The following is an 18,823-nucleotide window of genomic DNA, read 5'->3' on the forward strand; positions in this document are numbered from 1 at the left end:
AAATATAAAGTCCTAATTTAGTGGCATTAAAAACGGTCCTAAAATAAGAATAATACCATAAATCTTACCCATATAAATCCCAGTGGTGGACAGCTGGACCCACGAAGGGAAGGGCGGGAATAAGTGTGTGGAGTTTGGGAGGCAGTCGGACAGTTAACAGGCACGGGAAGTTGTCCTTGAGGAATTTCTGAAAGTAATGGAAAATACTGAAGTACAGGACGACCGCTGAGTAGAATAACTAGTCTTAATCCGATTTTAGGCGTAGTTCTGATCAAAGTTTTCCGGCTGATTTTTCGACAGACACGAAGGTAACGGTAAAATCAATGAGTTCTGCGGACAGCCGACGTAATATTGGAGCAGGACGCAGTTATGGAGGGAGAACGGTGAGTTAAGACACGGGAAAGACCCCGTCCACAAGTTATCAGCTGGTGGTTTAGATGTTATCCGTTTTTTTTTTTTTTGGTTTATAAAATAGGTGATGATATATTTAACATTTAACCTGGAGTACCTTTCTATCAAGCTGTGCAAACGCATACCTGTGACTGAACAACGTTACCAACCCAGCGTTTAAGTTGCTTGAGAAAATGTAACGTTGAATTACACACACATCGAGGAACGTGGCTGAATACTGTCAAATGTAGTTGTGCTTAAAGCAGCAGTTATAGTAATAGTCATGGCTTAAACACGATGCTGTAAAGTTGTGTGTCTTATCAGAGGCCAGTATATTACCAACATTCACTAAATTGTCAGATTTTTGGCTGGACTTTGGCATGTAAACAACAGAAAAGGACGAGGGATACTCAAACAGGTGTCACAAAAATCACTTTCTTATATTTTGTTCATTATCTGACGTTACACATGAGATTAGTGCTTATTATAATATAACATACTGCTGTAACATGGAACTTGTAAATCTATGTGTTAGCTATGTCAATTGAATGTAACGTTAACGTTACTGTGTAATCTGTGCTCAGGATATCAGTTGTGTAACATTAGGTATTCAATTCATGACATTAAGACTAATTACATGGTTTAAAATGGCCTTACAGAATGATGGGATGTAGGTTACCTGCTGTTGGATTAATTCTGTCTGCACACATTTAGTACCTCAGACTGTTGACAGTTGTCAGACAGCCTGCAGGTCCAGGCCATGTGATCTTTGCAGGATAAAGCAGACTTCCATTTGTCAGTCTGAATTATACACAGTTAGACAAAATGACCAAAGCGGCTCTGCACAATTTACATTTAGCAATTGGCCATATAGACTATGGGATGTTTTGGGCATCCTAAATGAACCACGGTGTCAATGAAAGTATCATGGTATGGTATACAATGTTGTTTGACTCTCTCAAAGCCAAGAATGAACATGTGAACATTTAATTGCATAGAAATGGAGCATTTTTAGGCACTTCACAGCTTTGGAAAGTTTGACAGATTGTATGGACCCACAGAAAGTTTGACATTTTGATGTACAAAATAAGATCTATTTTGCTGTACTCTTATGAGTGAGGTGTGGAGATAGGAAATGTGCCCTTATACTACATTTCAGTCATCCAAACCTGCTGAAAATGGACATGATCAGACATGACTACATGATAATATCAGCTGAATGGGCGCAGCTGTCTGGTTTCTGACTCATCCTTGGAATTACAAATACAATATGCATAGAAAAATAATCCTCCTCTCCCTGGCTTTTCTGTTATTATCATGCACTTTTCTGTTCCATAATGTTAAAGGAGAACATTTTCTTCTTCTTCTTTTTTCCCCATTGTTTCCACCCATAAATATTTTTTTTACTTGGCATGACTAACAAGGTGTCAGTTCATATTTTAAACACAATGTCCTTTCTGTGTGTTCACCTCACCCCATTCACATAGGCGAAAGGATTCGTCCAGAAAGTCCATTCTCCTCTCCCGTCCTTAAATGATTCATTGGAGGGAGAAATTCGGGCCTTCCTCACTGATGAAGACCTACTCCACACTTATGACGACCTCACAAAAGTCAACCCAGTGACCCCGACAACAGGTAACAGATAGGGCTACGATATGACTGGGGCTAGAGTCTAATCACTTGATGGGGCTTGGTGCTGGTAGTGCCTGCTGTGTTAGGCCTATTTTTTTATGAATCTTAGTTAGTTTCCCATCTAATTTATCTGATCATGGCATAAATATTGAAATCTCTACCACAGCATGTCAGTAAGTGCTGAGTATTTGATTTGTTGCGTAAACCTTGTCTTCATTTACAAATACACATCCAGCGAGACGCAGAGTTTTCTAGCTCGTGTCACCTTGGATTGCTGCATTTGCTTTGTATTATTTAACCACCTCCAGATAAAACTTGCAGGGGAAAAATGTAATGTATGAATGAAGGGAATGATTTGCTTTGCTGGCAGATACACGCCTCCCAAGAAAATGATAATTCTTGAATTCCTTATACATTTGTAATACGATAGGGCCACATAATAAGAAGCGTAATATCTTAAAATGTCTATGCACAATATCTTTTTTATCATCGTCATTTTTATTCTCCGTTGTTTGTCTTAAAATGCAGTGTCATTGGCATTATGTAAGAAAAGATCAGCATGTGTCATTGATACTGTGAACCCTTCAGTTTATATTTCAAGTGCTGTTAGTTTGTAAGAGCTGTAACAGTACAGCTTATTAACAGCAGAGGTCAGGATAACTGCAAGGAATTGCTGTAAGATATTTTCTTGTAAAGCTCTTGGACTGATTGTGCTGCATTTGTTTTATGGTTCATATTATTTTATATAGGCCTGGTCAGATAATTATATTAAAGACATATATGCCATTTTGATGCTGCTGTCTTCTCTGGTTTGCTGTTGTCTGTTGGCTTACCTGTTTTTTTCCGGTAAGTACCTAATGCCAGTTAATATTTTTCTCTGGCAGTGCTGAAATGTCTACAGGCCAGGTACAGTGTGAAGGTTTTTTACACCCATGCTGGCTGCACCTTGGTGGCTCTTAATCCCTTCCAGCCAATCCCAGACCTCTACACTCTGGATGTGATGAAGGAGTATCACAGTGCTGTTCAGCCCCAGGTATTTACAAAGTCACAGCTGGATCTCACTGTAATTCAGCTAACTTGTGTATATTTCTTATACACAAGTTAGAATAGTATATACTTCCAAAATAAATCCTTCAGTTCATCGTCTGCCTCCTTTTAGTCAAAACGGCTTCAAAGTCAAACTCATTAAACTGAACTGGCGGGACTGCCGGCTCTCCCTGACTACCATCTTAATAAGTCTGTATATTTTTGTCAACAGGACTTCAAACCACATATCTTTATTGTGGCGGAAGAGGCCTACAGGAATGTTCAGGGCCAGCTGGAGCCAGTGAACCAATCCTTGGTGGTCAGTGGTGAGAGTGGTGCAGGAAAGGTAAACCAAACACATAGGTGATTCAAACTATCAGTTGCTTTTTTGCTTATAGTGTCACATATCCAACTGTGCAAGCTGGAGTACTGGCCAATATACAGTATATGGACTAAGCTTATTATGCATTTGTAAACTGGCTTGTTTGAAGAATTTTAAGTCTTTGTGTGATTGATGCCCTGACTACTATTTTTTTGTACTGCTCAGTTCAAACCAGTTATTTTGCTGCTCTAAATGCACAAAAACTCAGCTGTCCCATAGGAAGTGATGTGTCTTTTTACATTTTCAGCAGCACTATTGGTTTGGTTTGAACAAACAACGTTTCTGGTTACAGCTTTTGAAATGTGAGATTGTTTTGCTGTTCTCTCATAAAACAGGTTTTAAAATAACTAACTGCTTGGGGTTTTGTGGGCTAGACTAAATAAGCATTTTGAAGAAATCATGCAACATCTGATGGCAATTTGTCATCATTTTCCCCATCTTATAGACTTATTAATAACTAGTTGGTTAATGGGGTGAAAAATAAGAATTATCTGTAAGGAGGATAGCTGGCATAAACAGCATCATCTGAAAATCCAAAGAAAAAGTCTGAGATCTCGTCGCACTGTTTTATTGATAGTTGATCTCTGGGGAAAACACCACTGCAAAGAGGAGGTCCCAAAATAAAAAGAATTACGTGGGTGGAGCTGAAATAATTTGTAAATTGATTAGTCATTGGACACATAATTAGTCTTCAACAATTTTGGGTAATTGATTAAACATGTACAAACACTGTCTGTTCCCTGCTTCTCAACATTTGAGGATTTGCTGCTTTAAATAATGATCATCTTTTGAGTTTTGGTCAACAGTCAATTTGAAGAAGTCACGTTGGGCTGTGATGTACACAAATGTAGTCTAGAGATGACGCAGTAAGGAGAATAATCATCACATTGCAGCCCTTAACGTGGGTGATCTCTGGAAACTGGGTCCCAGGATTAGTAGAAACAATCTTTAGTGGACCACTGATTTTGTTTTTTTATAGACATGGACATCTCGTTGCCTGATGAAATACTACGCTACTGTGGCGGCCTCCTCCTCAGTTGTGAAGAGCCAGGACACCGTGGAGAGGATAGAGCGGAGGGTGCTGGACTCCAACCCCATCATGGAAGCTTTTGGTGAGACGACTAATTGCTGGTGTCTCGTTAGCACACGTGAAAATAATCACTGTAGAGAGTCATTTAGTCAACACTCTACCCTCCATGTAGGCAATGCCTGTACGCTGCGGAACAACAACAGCAGTCGTTTTGGAAAGTATATCCAGCTTCAGCTAGACAGGTACTTACAGCCGAGCCTGCTGCACTTCCTTCATCATTACAGGAGATAGCATCAGCTCACTTTTATTTTTTACAGTAGTGCACGATGTTGGTCAGTTTGATGTCTTTAATATGTTGTTTTTAAATGAAGGTGTCAGCTGTTAGTGGGGGCGTCTGTGCAGACATATTTGCTGGAGAAGACCAGGGTGGCCTGCCAGCCGGCTAATGAGAGAAACTTCCACATCTTTTACCAGGTGAGTTAACAGGGCTGCTCTAAACCTCGTACTCTTATATGGTGTTTTAGTTGAATATGAACACATTCATATGTAATTCTGATGTAAGTGGGGAGAGCATGTTGTTTTTCAGATGCTAAAAGGGGCCACAGATGAGCAGAGGAAGGAGTGGAAGATGCCACCTGGCCAACGTTTTGTGTGGCTGCCAAATACTGAAAAAACAGTTGATGGTTGGTCTTTAATTTTCATGTGTTTTTTTTAGGCTTTTATTTGTCTTTTGTTCTGTACATTTTGTGTCATTCTCACAAGTAACTGCTGCTCATTTAATCATTTCCAGAGGATTGTTTTCATGAGACTGTCGAGGCAATGGTTCATCTGGGCATTCATTCAGAAAGGCAGAGACAGCTATTCAGGGTAAGGTATTCATCATCAGTGACACTTTACTTTAACCGCCTCTATTTAGCATTTATAAAGGAACAGTATATAAACATTTAATAAATAGTTTAGAACTCACTACAGTGTAATTCTATGCAGATATAAGGGCAATTTTTATTATTGTACAGTATTGGTCAACAATTATAACTTCTCCTATGATGACATATTTTATATTATTATAGTCTAATAGTGTTTTACTACATTGTCAATAATCTGGTTATACCCCAGCATCCAGCAGGAGGACTTATATTTGTTGAGAAATACGTTCATAAAGACTTATATATGCTACATTATATTGTGTTATAAATTATTTATTAAATGTGTATATACTGATTATAAATGCTAAATGGGGGGTCAAAGTAAAGTGTTACCTGATCATTAACTTTCAATGTAGTTTTTTGTGCATTTCAAAAAAAATAAAAAATCTTTCTTCCTCTGTAAGGATAGACTGTGATTTCTTGTTGTAATGCATTACAGATATTAGCAGGGATTCTGCAACTGGGGAATGTGAATTTCTCCTCTCCAACAGATGAATCACAACCTTGTAACCTAGATGAACAGTCTAAAGGTATTGGATATGATTATGTTTATATATTTAATCAACTCTTCTCACTCACTTCCAGTTACTGAGTACTTAAAATCTCCTTAAGGTAGACATTCAAGGGATTTATTCTGAAATGTCTCATGCAATAACACAACTACGTATACAGTTTGTACAGTCGTTTACAGCCTTCCTCTCCCGCCGGTGCTTTAGACTTCTTGCAGAGGGCTGCTGAGCTGCTGTGTGTCCCTGCTGAGGAGCTTCAGATGAGTTTAAGAGTGAGGATGTTGAAGGCGGGGAAGCAGAGCGTGCTGAAGCCCTGTTCCCAGGCAGAGTGCAGCATGAGGAGAGACTGCCTGGCCAAGGCCATCTACGCCCAGTAAGAATGTGGATTTCATGATCAAACAACGCTGCGATTTGTCACGACGTGATGATGTTGTGTGAAAAGGGCTGGTGGTGCAGGAGCTGGTTTTGACTCCGTTGTCATCAAACGCTCCTTTCCATCATCACCACCAAATGTGAAACCATCATGCCTTTTTTGTTTGTTTGTACAACAAACTGCAGGGAAGATATGTCTCAATCACTGCTCTCTATCTTTTGAAGTAAGTGTCACTCCCCCCCCTCAACAGATTATTTGAATGGCTGGTTACATTCATCAACAACAGCATATGTGCAGACAAATCCACGTGGTGCAACTTCATAGGTAAAAGCATTTATTGTCTTTTACCCCCCCCCCCCCCCCCCCCCCACAGTACTTTTTATAAACTCACACGGTCCTCTCCTCCATGTGATCTCCAGGAGTTCTAGATGTGTACGGGTTTGAGTGTTTCCACATCAATAACCTGGAGCAGCTGTGCATCAACTACGCCAATGAGAAACTGCAGCAGCACTTTGTGGCTCATTATCTCAGAGCTCAGCAGGTAGCCTCTATCGCTTTTCTGTTTCCATGCAGAGATCTCAGTAGAGCCGTAGCTCCTCTGAGAGAGTCGCTGTCCAGGCCTCAGACATTCAGGAGGCTTCTTCAGCCTTTCAGCAACTTGCTGTACCTTGTGTACTATGAAAAAATGGATTTTGTACTTGTCCTTTTTATGTTTATCTCTGCTTCTCCCAGGAGGAATATGTGTCAGAGGGGTTGCAGTGGTCCTTTGTCAAATACCAAGACAACCAGAGCTGTTTGGATCTTATAGAGGGAAGCCCTGTCAGTGTGTTTTCTATTCTTAATGAGGTATGCTGGTCATTTCATTATTATTTTTAATTATATTTTTATAGACAATATGAAACAATATAAAATATTATGTACACAACCCACACACCCAGAAACAAACAAGCAAACAAAGCACACCAATATTAGCAAAAGAAAACACACAACAAACAAAAATAAATAAATAATAATAGAAATACAAATGAACATACTCGAACAATTCCAGGATTGTTTTTTAACTTCCATTGCCTATTTAGTGAGTTAGTTATGCCCTCTAGAATAAATAGTGCCTTACAAACGGAACAAAAGCCATCTTTTATCCAACAGTATTTGCTTCTGCTTCGTAAATCACCAAGTAGTATTGTTACTCTTACTTAAGGATATAGAATACAAAGCTAACCATCTCTTTATTGACACCCACTAAACCCAATTTGAAAAGCATTTGTCTTTTTGGAAGGATATTGCATAAAGGTTTTGATTGAAAGTGAGTTCTTGTATTAGACCCATAACTAAAAATTCAGCTGTACACCTGTCTCCAAGGAAGGTTATTCAAAACATGTCTTCCCTGTAGAGCTAAAATTCAGGAGGAATTTCATTTAGATCATATTCTTTTTAAAAGAAATTGTAATATGGATTTATCTCTTTATGTTGAAGCCACCTGTAATTTCTTTATTGAAGGACGGGACAACAAGTAATTGTCCTCCAGTCCTTTTTACCCATTGTTTCCCTGCTAAAGGGATTGCATTGTCATTTTCTTATTTAATACATACATTGTAGGGCTGGACAATATGGCCAAAAATGTTATCACAATAAATTGTTTCATAACTTTCGATATCGATAATTATCACAATAAGTATCAAATCGTTATTTCTTTTGAGTTTAAAGGCTGATCTTTCCTCCTGAGTGAAAGTTGAAGAAACCTGATGGTTAATTGTGGTTTTAACTCTTCTTTATAGTCAACACTTGATGCCAAACAGTGGATCACTTCACAAATCTGAGGTAGAACATTCAAAACAATTATGATAAAATCTTAGTTTAGAGTAAAATTAAGTAAAAGCTTTTTTCAGTCCTTTTTCCTCAACAAAATAAATATCTTAATAAAAGAATGAAGTCCTAATTCGTGTATGATTCAAGTGAATAAAATCAAACATTTATTCAATATTTATTGAACATTTTATATTATTGAAAAAAATTACATTGTGATAATTATTGTTATTGTTTTATTGTCCAGCCCTAATACATTGATTTATTAAATATATGTGTCTCTAGTTAGTAGTAGTAAGTAAGTAACTTTTTACATACCTGTCCTGTAGGAGAGTCGTCTCAATCGAGCTTCAGACGCAAAGACATTCAGGGTTCGTTTGCAGAAGGAGCTCTGTGGTAATGCCAACATCAGCTGGGACAAGTTCAGCAAGGAGCCACACTTCGCTGTGGCCCATTACGCCGGCAAAGTCAACTACAGGATAGAGGGGATGGTTGAGAAAAACAAGGTGTGTAAAAAAAGCTTTTAAATATGTGTTTAGAAAGTTGACCACAGATCCATCCACTCATCCCTGACTGGATACATACTGTTTCAGGACCCAGTGCCACCAGAGTTTACCAACCTGCTTCAGAAGTCTGACAACCTCCTGCTTCACCAGATCTTCACTGACAAGGAAACCAAGAACCCAACTACCAAGGGGCTCAGTAAAGTCACAGTGGTCTCCAAGTTCAAGGTGGGAAAAGGCCTTCATGGCCAGGGTTACATTAGCTTGTAGTTAGGTGTAGTTGTGGTACTGAAGTTAATGTCTGATTGTAGAACTCTCTGGAGAGCCTGATGAGGATCCTCCACACCACAACCCCTCACTACACTCGCTGCATCAAACCGAACCCAGACTGCAAGCCGCTGACCTTCAAAAAGGAGGAGGTAGAGGCTCTTCCCACACATTTAATACTGGTCTCTCTTTCAGCAGTACCACAGGGACACCAGTGAGAGGCAGTGCTTTCTATTTTCACAAAAGGGGAGAGGTTTTAATGAATATTTTCCGTCTGCTGCCAGGTTATCGTGCAGTTGGAGGCCTGTGGGATTGTGGAGACTATTCATATTAGTGCTGCTGGCTTTCCAATAAGGTGAGACATTTTTTCTGTTAACTGTTAACGCATTGGTTTGTTTCTCTTGGATTTGGACTGACTCTTAATTTCTATTACACAGAATTCCTTTCCAAAGCTTCATACAACGTTATGGACTGATTGCAAAATATTCAGATTTCAAGTCAGGCAGACATTGTTTTGGTAAGTACAGTTTCTTGCAGGACCCATTTAAGGTAAATTTTTGCTTGTTTACTTTGGACAAAGAGTGATTTTATTTCCTCTCTTTAGGTCTGCTGGTTTATTGTCCTTTTCTTTTATTAGCCCTCTTAGTAAATTAGATCCTCAGTTATCAACTCTCCATGGGACTTTTCCATTTGGTGTATAAAACTGGATTTTCTAACAAACTTTGCAGCGTCTTATGAACTTTCCAGGTAAATGCATGTAGCTCTGCCTATCAGAGCTTGCTTTGCATGCTGTTTCTTGTTTCTCTACTCATTCCTAACATTGTGTGCTTGAACTTATATTCATCTTAACCTACTGTTCAGCTGCTTTTTAGCTATGCTAGCACAATGTGGCTCTATGGATGGCAATGTGTTTTAGGGAAATGTCTCATATACTTATGAATGGGTTGCCATGAAATTCGGAACAGACTTTCATGTTCCCTTCAGGATGAATTGCAGTTACTATGTTGATCCCCTGTAGATTCCTGTAACGCTACAATCAGGTCAAAATTGTACTTTGTCCATTTCTTTGGTTTATAATCAAATAACTGCAAAACAATTACATTTCCATCAGCATCTGCTGTACTTTGTGTTTAGAGCTAATTAGCAAATATTAAACATGAGCATGTCAACATTGTCATTGTTCGCGTATTCGCATGCTGACGTTAGCATTTGGCTTAGTACAGCCTCACAGAGCCACTAGCATGGCTGTAGACTCTTAAGTCTTGTTGCATGAACGTTCAAGGAACCTGCTCACTTATCCTGAATGCTACTATTATCCGGCTTGAAAGAGTCATTGAATTCACAATAATCATATCTGAGTGACATACTGTCACACAAATACTACAATATGTGGTAAATGTGAATCTCTAGACAGTTGGAGTGCTGCGGTGGCCTTACTTGAATTATGTACTACTGCTTCACTTTAAATCCTCTCTGTATTAGATGTGGAGGTTGACAGCATTGATGTTCTTCGGCGAGCAGTGGAGAAGCTCCTCGGTGTCGTGTTACGCAAGGCGTGTGAACCCTCGCACGACCTTGAAAGTGAAAATTCATGGGTGCACTGTGGAAGGACTAAAGTTTTTCTCACCCAGTTGATGGTCAGTCATTGATATACACATACATCCTCAAACATCATTTAAAGTGTATGTATAACTTGGTACAAAAATACCTGGGAAATAATATGCAAATTTCCTACATAATTCCAAGAATTTCTCGGTCATATAGTACTTATTGGGTGTTTCAGTTATTTATAGGCCTGTAAAGCAAATAAGGGCTCTGGTCTTTGGAGTACTGACCTGCCTGGCTGTTGTCTCACAGCTAGATTTGCTGGAGGATCAGAGAAAGAAGATCCTGTCTCAGTGTGCCTTCTCCATTCAGTGCTGCTGGCTGCGATACCAGCGCTGCAGACGCCACGCCCGCCAGCAGTCTGCTACTCTGATCCAAGCAGGTAAACTCTTAATGCCAGGTACTGTTGAGTGGAATCAGTAGAGCCATGTGCCCTTGCTCCCACTGTGAGTGTGCTGGCTTTGACCTGTCTGTCTGGCCAACAGGAACCAGCTGGAAGAGTCTGTACACAGTGTCTCCCGGCTGACTTCGTTTATCTCTTTAGAAGCAGCAGAAGCTGCACATAAGAGCTCATCTGATTAACTGTTAATGACAGACGTACTTTTGATACTTCGTACATAAACATTATATAACAGTACATAAACTTTTCTCTCCACAACGTGCAGATTAAACTTGCAGAGTAAGTGGCTCGATTAGATGTTGATGGTTGAATGTGTTTCATGCCTCCTGCAGCGGTCCGGTCCTGGCTGGTCAGGAGGCAGGTCCAGAGGTGGAACAGGGCAGCTGCAGTCATCCAGAACACCTGGAGAAAGTGGAAGGTGAAATTTGGAAATGAATCACCTCGTATCTTGTGTTTTTTTTCTCTTTTCTCTGTCTTAATGGCTCTGGAACTCTATCCTAGCTTATATCAAAGAACAGGACACATACTGTTTTTAATTAGAGCTCATTACCTTGATTTAAAGAAATGATGATTGGCAGTCATTTATGTCGGCACCAAAAATCAGTTGCTCCTTGCTGTCGTCAGTCTATATGGGCTGTCACCTATTGCTGGAGCCAGTCTGTCCTTAAGTACCTGCTTCACATTTTTTTTTTTTTATGACTTTGCTTTTATTGTGCCAGAGGGACTTATATATTTTATGTACTGTATGTGCTTCTTAAATGTGTGTACTGTATGCTTCTTCTTCGCATGCTTCAATTAGTGCCTAATAATGCAGCAAAATGTAGTCTTATTTAGTGCATCTTTCTTATTTTATTTTATCTTATTGTCTCTTGGCGAATTTCCAGCAGTGTTTATTAATGTTCCCTGCTAAATAAAGGTGGAGTTATGGATGATATGTAAAAACTGTTTTTTGTTTTTGTGGCAGGCACTATTGAAATCCTTAGCTGAGGTAGAACTGGATGATGCAGAGGACCTTGTGGAGGAGGACGTTCCAGCATTGAACCCTGTTATCAGGGCGCGGGGCTCGGTGCAGCTCTCCACCATCCAGGAGCCGGTCACGGTGCGAGGGTGGCCCATGGGGCTGGCTCTCGCCTCGGCCCCATCCATCACCGTGTCTCTGACAGCCACCGGCTTCCAGAAGATGATGTCTGTGATGGCCTCCCTCAACCTGCCCTCCAGGAGAGGGGGGTATAAGGTGGAGACCAACCAGTACACGCAGGGGCTCGCCTCCATACGGGCACAACCCAAGGTTAGCCGCCCAGCCACACAAGTTCTGTTAGATCTCCTATAAAGTTTTTATGATTGGTCATTTGAGATTCACAGTTTCTTTTCAACCCAGGGATCTGTAAAGCTGCACTGTCAGCGATCTCCACTTCTCTACGCTGACAGGAACCCAGACATGAAGACTGACGTGACGGGGTTCAACGAGATCCTGCTAGAGAAAACTCTGTAAGAGTTCCCTCATTGCAGAACATGCTGATTTCACACACAGATGAAGAAAAAGTCTCAATAGAGCTGCTTTTGCAGTGAAGCTGCTGCTCTTCCATAATCTGACACAGAGGGAACAACTTGACATTTTAAGCTGTCATTTTGTTAAATGTGTTTTTATTTAAAGTGAACATTTACAGCTGTAATCAACTTTTTTTTAAGAATACCAAAGTCTATCTCACTGTTAGGCAAGGGTGCAAAAATAATAAATTAATCAAATTCAGAATCTCCGTCAGGAGATTGTCCACATTCACTAACCTGCCACATCTGAGTGGAATGGCAGGTTTGTGGAATATGTGCCATGTGTCCCACATATAGAAAACAATGAATATGATGTCATCATTATGTTATTGTCATTGGAGAAGAGACAAACTGAATAATTGTTTCGTCCCTGTCTGGAGAACTGAAGTGACATGGCACAACCTAAGCACCTTTCTTAAAAGCAGTGGACTGTGGGTTTTTGTCTCATTGTTGCCTCTTTGGAACATGTGTCTGTTGATCAAAGTATTGGGCCTTTGACGAGTGCCTTTCTTAATATCTACCCCTCAAATCACAAATGTGCTGTTAGGATATGTATTTATTTAAGGCTGACTATTTGTGTGATTTCATTATTTATTTTGGGTGTAAAAACAAAATGGTGATTCAGACGCACATATGACGTGCAAATGTAATGTAAAAAGTAATAAAGCACATATTGCACATTAAAACCACACACCTGCTACCGTACAGCAACAAATAACAAGCAGACAACACTTATGTGAAACAGGGAAAGGATGAATCCAGGTTTATTCAAATTGCTGCTCTTTGTTCGATAAAGGGTCTTTTATGATATGCACATTTGCAAAATGTCTGACTAAAAAAACTTTGTGGATTTTAATCTGCTCCAGTCCAAAGCATTAATGCAAGTACTGTAAACCATTACCAAAGAACAAATATTTCATTCATAACTTTTATATTACTTAACACTGACGTTCATCCTCCTAGTTTTTGCTCCAACACATTTATAGTTGATATCTTCTTTTGCTCACTAAATAATTCCTTTTCCATCCAGCTATAGATTCATGGAAATGTGTGAGCCATGGCAGTTTAAAATTTTAAATCTGTATACTCTAATTTGTAAGTGGTACCAAGGGATCAATGTAGAACTTGAATTATTGTATGTTAATATAATTGTTTTGATGAAATAAATGTCAGTGTTAAAGCGTACGTATACATTTTCCTTTTACCTCAAACTTTGTTTACATGTAATCAGCCATTCCACAAGTGACTTTAGTTAACTACACTGCCTTCAGTGTTGATTCAGGAACTGATATTGTTTGAAATCATTTCTAAATTTATTTGAACACAATACATTCTGTAGCATGACAGGGCACCAGGCATGAAGTTAGATCAAAAAAATTACAGTGACTACAAACACGTGCCACAGTGAATTATTTCAAGATATTTTATGTTTTTTTTATAAAAAAAAAAAAAAAAAAAAAAAAAAGGAACCCACCACCCCCTATAAAAATATAGCAAAATACTCCCCAACAGGCACAGTTTTACAAATCATCAGCTTCACTGGATGATTTTGCCTTTTCTACAATTTTCAAACACTGATCTGAAAATTCAACAAACAGTGGCTCCTGCATGGCAGCCTTCATCGCATCATCTTTGCTGTCTGCACTGTCGATGGAGCGTAATAACTGTCTCAGATGGGGGTTGCAAAGAAGATCTCTTAGCTCTTTTGACTGTCCTGTAGAGGAAATGAGGAAAAACATGAATTACCCACATCTGAATGAAAATTAATGTTGTCATTAGTTAATACAAATATCATATAAAAGAAAGAGATTTAGGATTTTCAACTGCTGCACCAACAGCTTTCCCCCCAAGCTATCAGACTTTTAAACTCAAATTCATCCTCAGCACTGCTCCACTGAATACAGTTTATTATTTAATTTCTGTTTACCATTTTTACAATTACTTTTGTATGTATATGGTCTGCTATGTAGCAGAAGGCTACAATTCAATTTCACTTAACAACCTGTTGTATTGTGACAAATAAATCTACCTTGTAATATAAAATACGTTTTAAACGAAGTAACATTGGACATGGAATACTGCTGTGTTGATAAAAACTGAAGCATTAAGAGCAGACCAAAGGTAGTGTTGGATTAATACCTAACAGCTGGAGTCTCTGCAGAGGCACTTTGTCGATGATGTCATTTTCATGCAGAAGATCCTCAACAGTCCAGGGCTCTATAAAGACAGTAAAGCAAAAAGTGCATTTCACAACGATCATCAGATAATGGCTGTGTGTCTAAATAAACAGCTTTGACAAATAAAGGAACAAATTTGTCTCTATCCCCTTTCTACCTGTAATATGAACAGCGAAATGCAAAATTTGGTCAAAAGCTGTCGGACATCAAGCATTAGAGATTATCATAATAGTATTTTTTTTTTATTACCAACCCAGTTTACCCTATAGGTAAACTGAATTCACTGAAATATAAAACCGCATGAGGCAATAAGCACTAAAATGTGAATTTCTGTATGGTTTCTTTGTCCATATTCCCCACCTATTATAATTCACTTCATTTGTGCACTTTCTGCCTGATATGGACACATTTCACAAAGAAATAGAATCACAGGAATAAGAGACACACCATACCAGGGTTGAAAGCATCCTTAGCTTCAGGATCAATAGGTGCAGGCTGCTCAACAGGAAGACAAGTGTCTATGGAAAAATTTTTGAAAGAAAAAATTTCCACTGGGGATAAGTGGATGATCAGCAGCACAATATTTCCTTTGAGTAAAACCACAGCTTGTCTAAACATCACATAACTACATCACTAAAATATTACCTTTATGCCTCTTATAACAGCCAAGTGAACAACTGTAAGAGAAAAAAACAATCCAAATTATAATAATGACCTCTGTGCAATACTGAATCAAGGTAATACACGGTGACATCTGAACATATGAATTAAACAATCAAAATCAATTCATGGTGGATCAGCAGTGCCCTATGGCGTCAAATCGCTTTGACCTACGTGGGTTGCCGTCCCATGTGATGTTGATGTCCAAAATTATTTTCACGTGTGGACATTTACTTATAGACTTAAATTGTATTGTCTGTAAACTGCTCATATTTTTCTCTGTTGTGAATTTATAAGTTACAAGCGTTTCATGTTTAAAAATCTGGGAACCAGGGTCATGTTAAACAAACAGACAAGCTGGTTGCTATGTTAACGTTAGCTATTATATTTTGTCTTCTTTTAAGATAGGTCTTACAAACGTATCTACCAGAACCACAGAAAAGTGTCTTACTTTGTTTTCGACTCTCAGATGAATCTTTAAAATTTGACAAGCAACGTAAAGAAACTAACGTTAATTCAGCCGAAGAAAGTAATCGGAAGCTAACGTTAGTTAACTGGAGGTTAGCTAGCTTGCAGAGTTATTTAAAGTTACTTACTATCTTATTTTGCAGGCTGGACATCTATATTTCGGCGTCTGCTCGCTGCACACACTGCATATCTGCATAATGGCGGTCAAAAATAAATAAAAGACGAATAAATCGGTCAATTTGCTAGCAGCCGAAACATGTGAAGGACAGGACGGGAAGTTCTAGTAGTTCCGGTTGCGCAATCCTTCCTTCAAAATAAAAGCTGGTGAAGTCGCCTACGGTTTGTCCAGTAGTTCATCAACACTAATAATACTAACACTGGTTAAGTATTGGCGACCCTATGGTTCAGCTAAGGTATGCTTAACCTTTTCATACATTATTTATGCAACTTATTGCTACTTAAGCTACTTATAATTATCACTGTTTAGTCTTCATCACCCAGTTAAACACTGGTTTAGGAACCTTGTTTGGATAGGAATATGGTGCTTTTCTAAAATTGAGTGAAACCCCAAATAGCTCTTACCATTGAAAGTGATCATACAACTTAAAATGCACAAATATATAGGTCTAGGTGGCAGGCCATATCCTACGTAAACAGTAGGCCCTCATTCCCCCCCTGAGAAAACATTGGACACAGAGAGGAGGGAAAAATCCATAGAGAGAAGAAAGATTGTTGGGTACATTGATGATGTAAAGAAAAATGGGAGGGATAGATTCCGCAGAAACTGTACAAACACAAAACTGTGATAAGCCAGTTGTATTAAATTGACTAGAAATGGTCAGTTATGAACAATAGAAATAAAACAATCCAAAGTAGTCTAGTTAACATCAGTTTTTATTGGGAGAAAAATACAAAATACAGTATAATATCTTCGGCACCCACAGAAATGACTATATATGTTTATCAAGCACACACCACTGACCTATATAGCTCAAGACACAAGATTCTTGCACAGCTGTAACTTGAGAGTAGCAGGTCTAGTATGGAACGGAGAACCGTTTCGTAACATGATTACGGGACATATTCCCGCTGTCACAGCGCTCCAGATCACTGGGTCAGGGAAGACGGACACTTGGCCATGGTCAACATCAGAAATCCAAGTTGTGTCCGAATCTGTGTGGAAATCAGAATGAAATGGTCATCAAAAATCATATCCTGCAACTAAAGGTTATTTTTATTATCTAATCACCTGCAGATTATTTCCTTAACCCATCATTTGGTCTATACTGTAAGAAAACAATAAACTATGTTCATCATCACGATTTCCCAAAGCCCATGTTGACTTAATCCATTTGTTTGGTTTGTCTGACCAGCAGCCTCAAGGCCAAATATATTCAGTTTACAAGGATACACAACAGGGAAAAACTGGAAATCCTCATATTTGAGAAGCTGCAACCAGTGAATATTTAGCTTTTTTGTTTAAAAATCAATCTAAATGTAAATTGTTGACAATTTCTGTCCATTGACTAATAAATTTATTGTGTCTTTTCCAGCTCTATTTTTGTTTTTACTATGCTGGTCTGAGTTATGAAAAATAATCCAATTTTAAAGCATCAAAATGTCATATTTATTCCAGCAGTGCAAAAAATGGGGGATTGTTTGATTTTATTATGGTACAAACAGAATGGGCGAAAGAAAAACATGTTAAAAGGAAAATGATGATTCATATCAGAGTGACCCAGATTAGAACAAAGCAAACTTGAATTTTCCAGTGTAGATTACAGTGATCCTGCCTGCGATCACAAAAGCAGGCGTTGTTCACCTCTAGTCAACTGCTTGACTAGTCTGCAGGTTCTCCTTGTAAATAGCAGGAGGAAGGTTGTTCTATCGCAAAGGCCGATTGTTGAAAAAATAATAAACAAACCCTATTTTCAGACTGCAGAGGCACACTGTTACCTGTAAACATCGAGGAAAACCATCAAGAGGACGCACTCTTGGTTCTCCTGCGTTTCATTTCGCTGTTGTGAAATTTTTCTGCTATCTTCCTCTCGTGTCCCGCGGGGCAATGGCGGTTTGTGTTCAGCTCGATTTCTCTCTTGGTTCTCCCTTTGCCACAAGCATGACACGAGTATTCACGCAGATTGTAATAGTCATATTGATCGTAATGCGCTTCCTCGAAAGAAACAAATCTCTCCATGTCTGTCGCCATTTGGAAACGGAATGCAGCGGTTTTCACCAGACGAGTCCAGCAGCGAGTAAACAGATGATATCACCCTGTGTTTATATACAAGCAGTCACGTGATCGTGGCTGTGCCACTCGGTACCTCTCACTGAGGAAATGTACACTAAAGCCTGCTTTAATAAATATATAGTTATGGTTATTTGAAATTTTTGCTACTTCTAGTTTTTTATGTTATTTATCTGTGTGTATTTTTCCAACGCATATTCGTGACTCATGAATCTGTTCTTTTTATTTTATTTTTCTGTTTCGTGAATACCCTATATGAACAAGTGAGGTATGCATAGGTGTCGCTTACACTGGGGACATGTCCCCACCACTTTTTGAAATAGCTGATTTTGTCCCCATCACTTTTTGAAAGTATTTGTTAAATGTTTCTGATAAAATGTTTGCATCAAGAAAAGTTAAATAAGAAATGAAAATGCTTTGAGAAAGGTTTATTTGCACAATAAGAAACATGCAATGCAATGTAAATATCTAAGAAACGAATGTGCATTGTCCAAGAAAGTAACTTAAGCTAAAAAAAACAAGTTGCTGATTACTACATTACATTATATTTTTATCCTTTGCATTGTCAAAAACAGTAGTGAATATTTATTCTAATATCCTCTTGATTTGTTCACGTCTCAGGAACAAGTGTATCACTAATCTGAGCCCTTAAATGTTCCAAGTGACACCCTTGGAAGTGTGTATGACAAAATAAACAACATTCATATCAAATCAATGTGTAGCATTAAAATTGTTGTAGTAACAATGTTGCAAACGCGTAATTATTTTTGAGGAAGTACGTTTTGGGGATTTTAGAGTGTGTATCCATTCATTCATTGCGCGCTGTTATGAGTGACCCACAGATGTTTGCTGACATTTTAGATGATTAAAGGT

General features: G+C 38.7%; 2 protein-coding genes across 4 annotated transcripts; one reads left to right on the forward strand and one right to left on the reverse strand.

Annotated features, from left to right (window-relative positions):
• The first annotated feature begins 136 nt into the window (after positions 1-136).
• LOC119895255 (unconventional myosin-XIX-like) lies at positions 137-13,582 on the forward strand. Of its 3 annotated transcripts, XM_038708236.1 has the most exons (24): positions 140-383; positions 1,878-2,025; positions 2,907-3,055; positions 3,281-3,394; positions 4,410-4,542; positions 4,633-4,702; positions 4,832-4,934; positions 5,047-5,143; positions 5,251-5,327; positions 5,826-5,916; positions 6,103-6,268; positions 6,519-6,592; positions 6,688-6,809; positions 7,001-7,114; positions 8,404-8,580; positions 8,668-8,805; positions 8,889-8,996; positions 9,129-9,199; positions 9,282-9,361; positions 10,327-10,481; positions 10,702-10,831; positions 11,182-11,267; positions 11,814-12,137; positions 12,228-13,582. In XM_038708236.1, the coding sequence occupies exons 1-24, from the start codon at positions 324-326 to the stop codon at positions 12,339-12,341; spliced, it is 2,901 nt and encodes a 966-aa protein (XP_038564164.1). In that variant the 5' UTR covers positions 140-323; the 3' UTR covers positions 12,342-13,582. The 3 variants fall into 3 exon arrangements, with proteins under 3 accessions (XP_038564166.1, XP_038564165.1, XP_038564164.1); XM_038708237.1 differs by lacking the exons at positions 10,702-10,831; positions 11,182-11,267; positions 11,814-12,137; positions 12,228-13,582 and having other exon boundaries at positions 138-383; positions 9,449-10,468; XM_038708238.1 differs by lacking the exons at positions 8,668-8,805; positions 8,889-8,996; positions 9,129-9,199; ... (4 more) ...; positions 11,814-12,137; positions 12,228-13,582 and adding an exon at positions 8,047-8,089 and having other exon boundaries at positions 137-383; positions 8,404-8,540.
• A 104-nt stretch (positions 13,583-13,686) lies between these two features.
• Positions 13,687-16,000, reverse strand: znhit3 (zinc finger, HIT-type containing 3). The gene is made up of 5 exons (XM_038708239.1): positions 15,831-16,000; positions 15,220-15,251; positions 15,027-15,092; positions 14,537-14,614; positions 13,687-14,111 (listed from the first exon to the last, which is right to left on the reverse strand). Exons 1-5 carry the CDS (start codon positions 15,896-15,898, stop codon positions 13,918-13,920), a joined length of 438 nt encoding a protein of 145 aa, XP_038564167.1. The 5' UTR covers positions 15,899-16,000; the 3' UTR covers positions 13,687-13,917.
• Positions 16,001-18,823: the final 2,823 nt, after the last annotated feature.

This window comes from Micropterus salmoides, unplaced genomic scaffold (genome assembly GCF_014851395.1).
Source record: "Micropterus salmoides isolate LMB-PRFRI ecotype aquatic unplaced genomic scaffold, ASM1485139v1 Ms_hic_scaffold_9, whole genome shotgun sequence".
Taxonomy (NCBI): domain Eukaryota; kingdom Metazoa; phylum Chordata; class Actinopteri; order Centrarchiformes; family Centrarchidae; genus Micropterus; species Micropterus salmoides.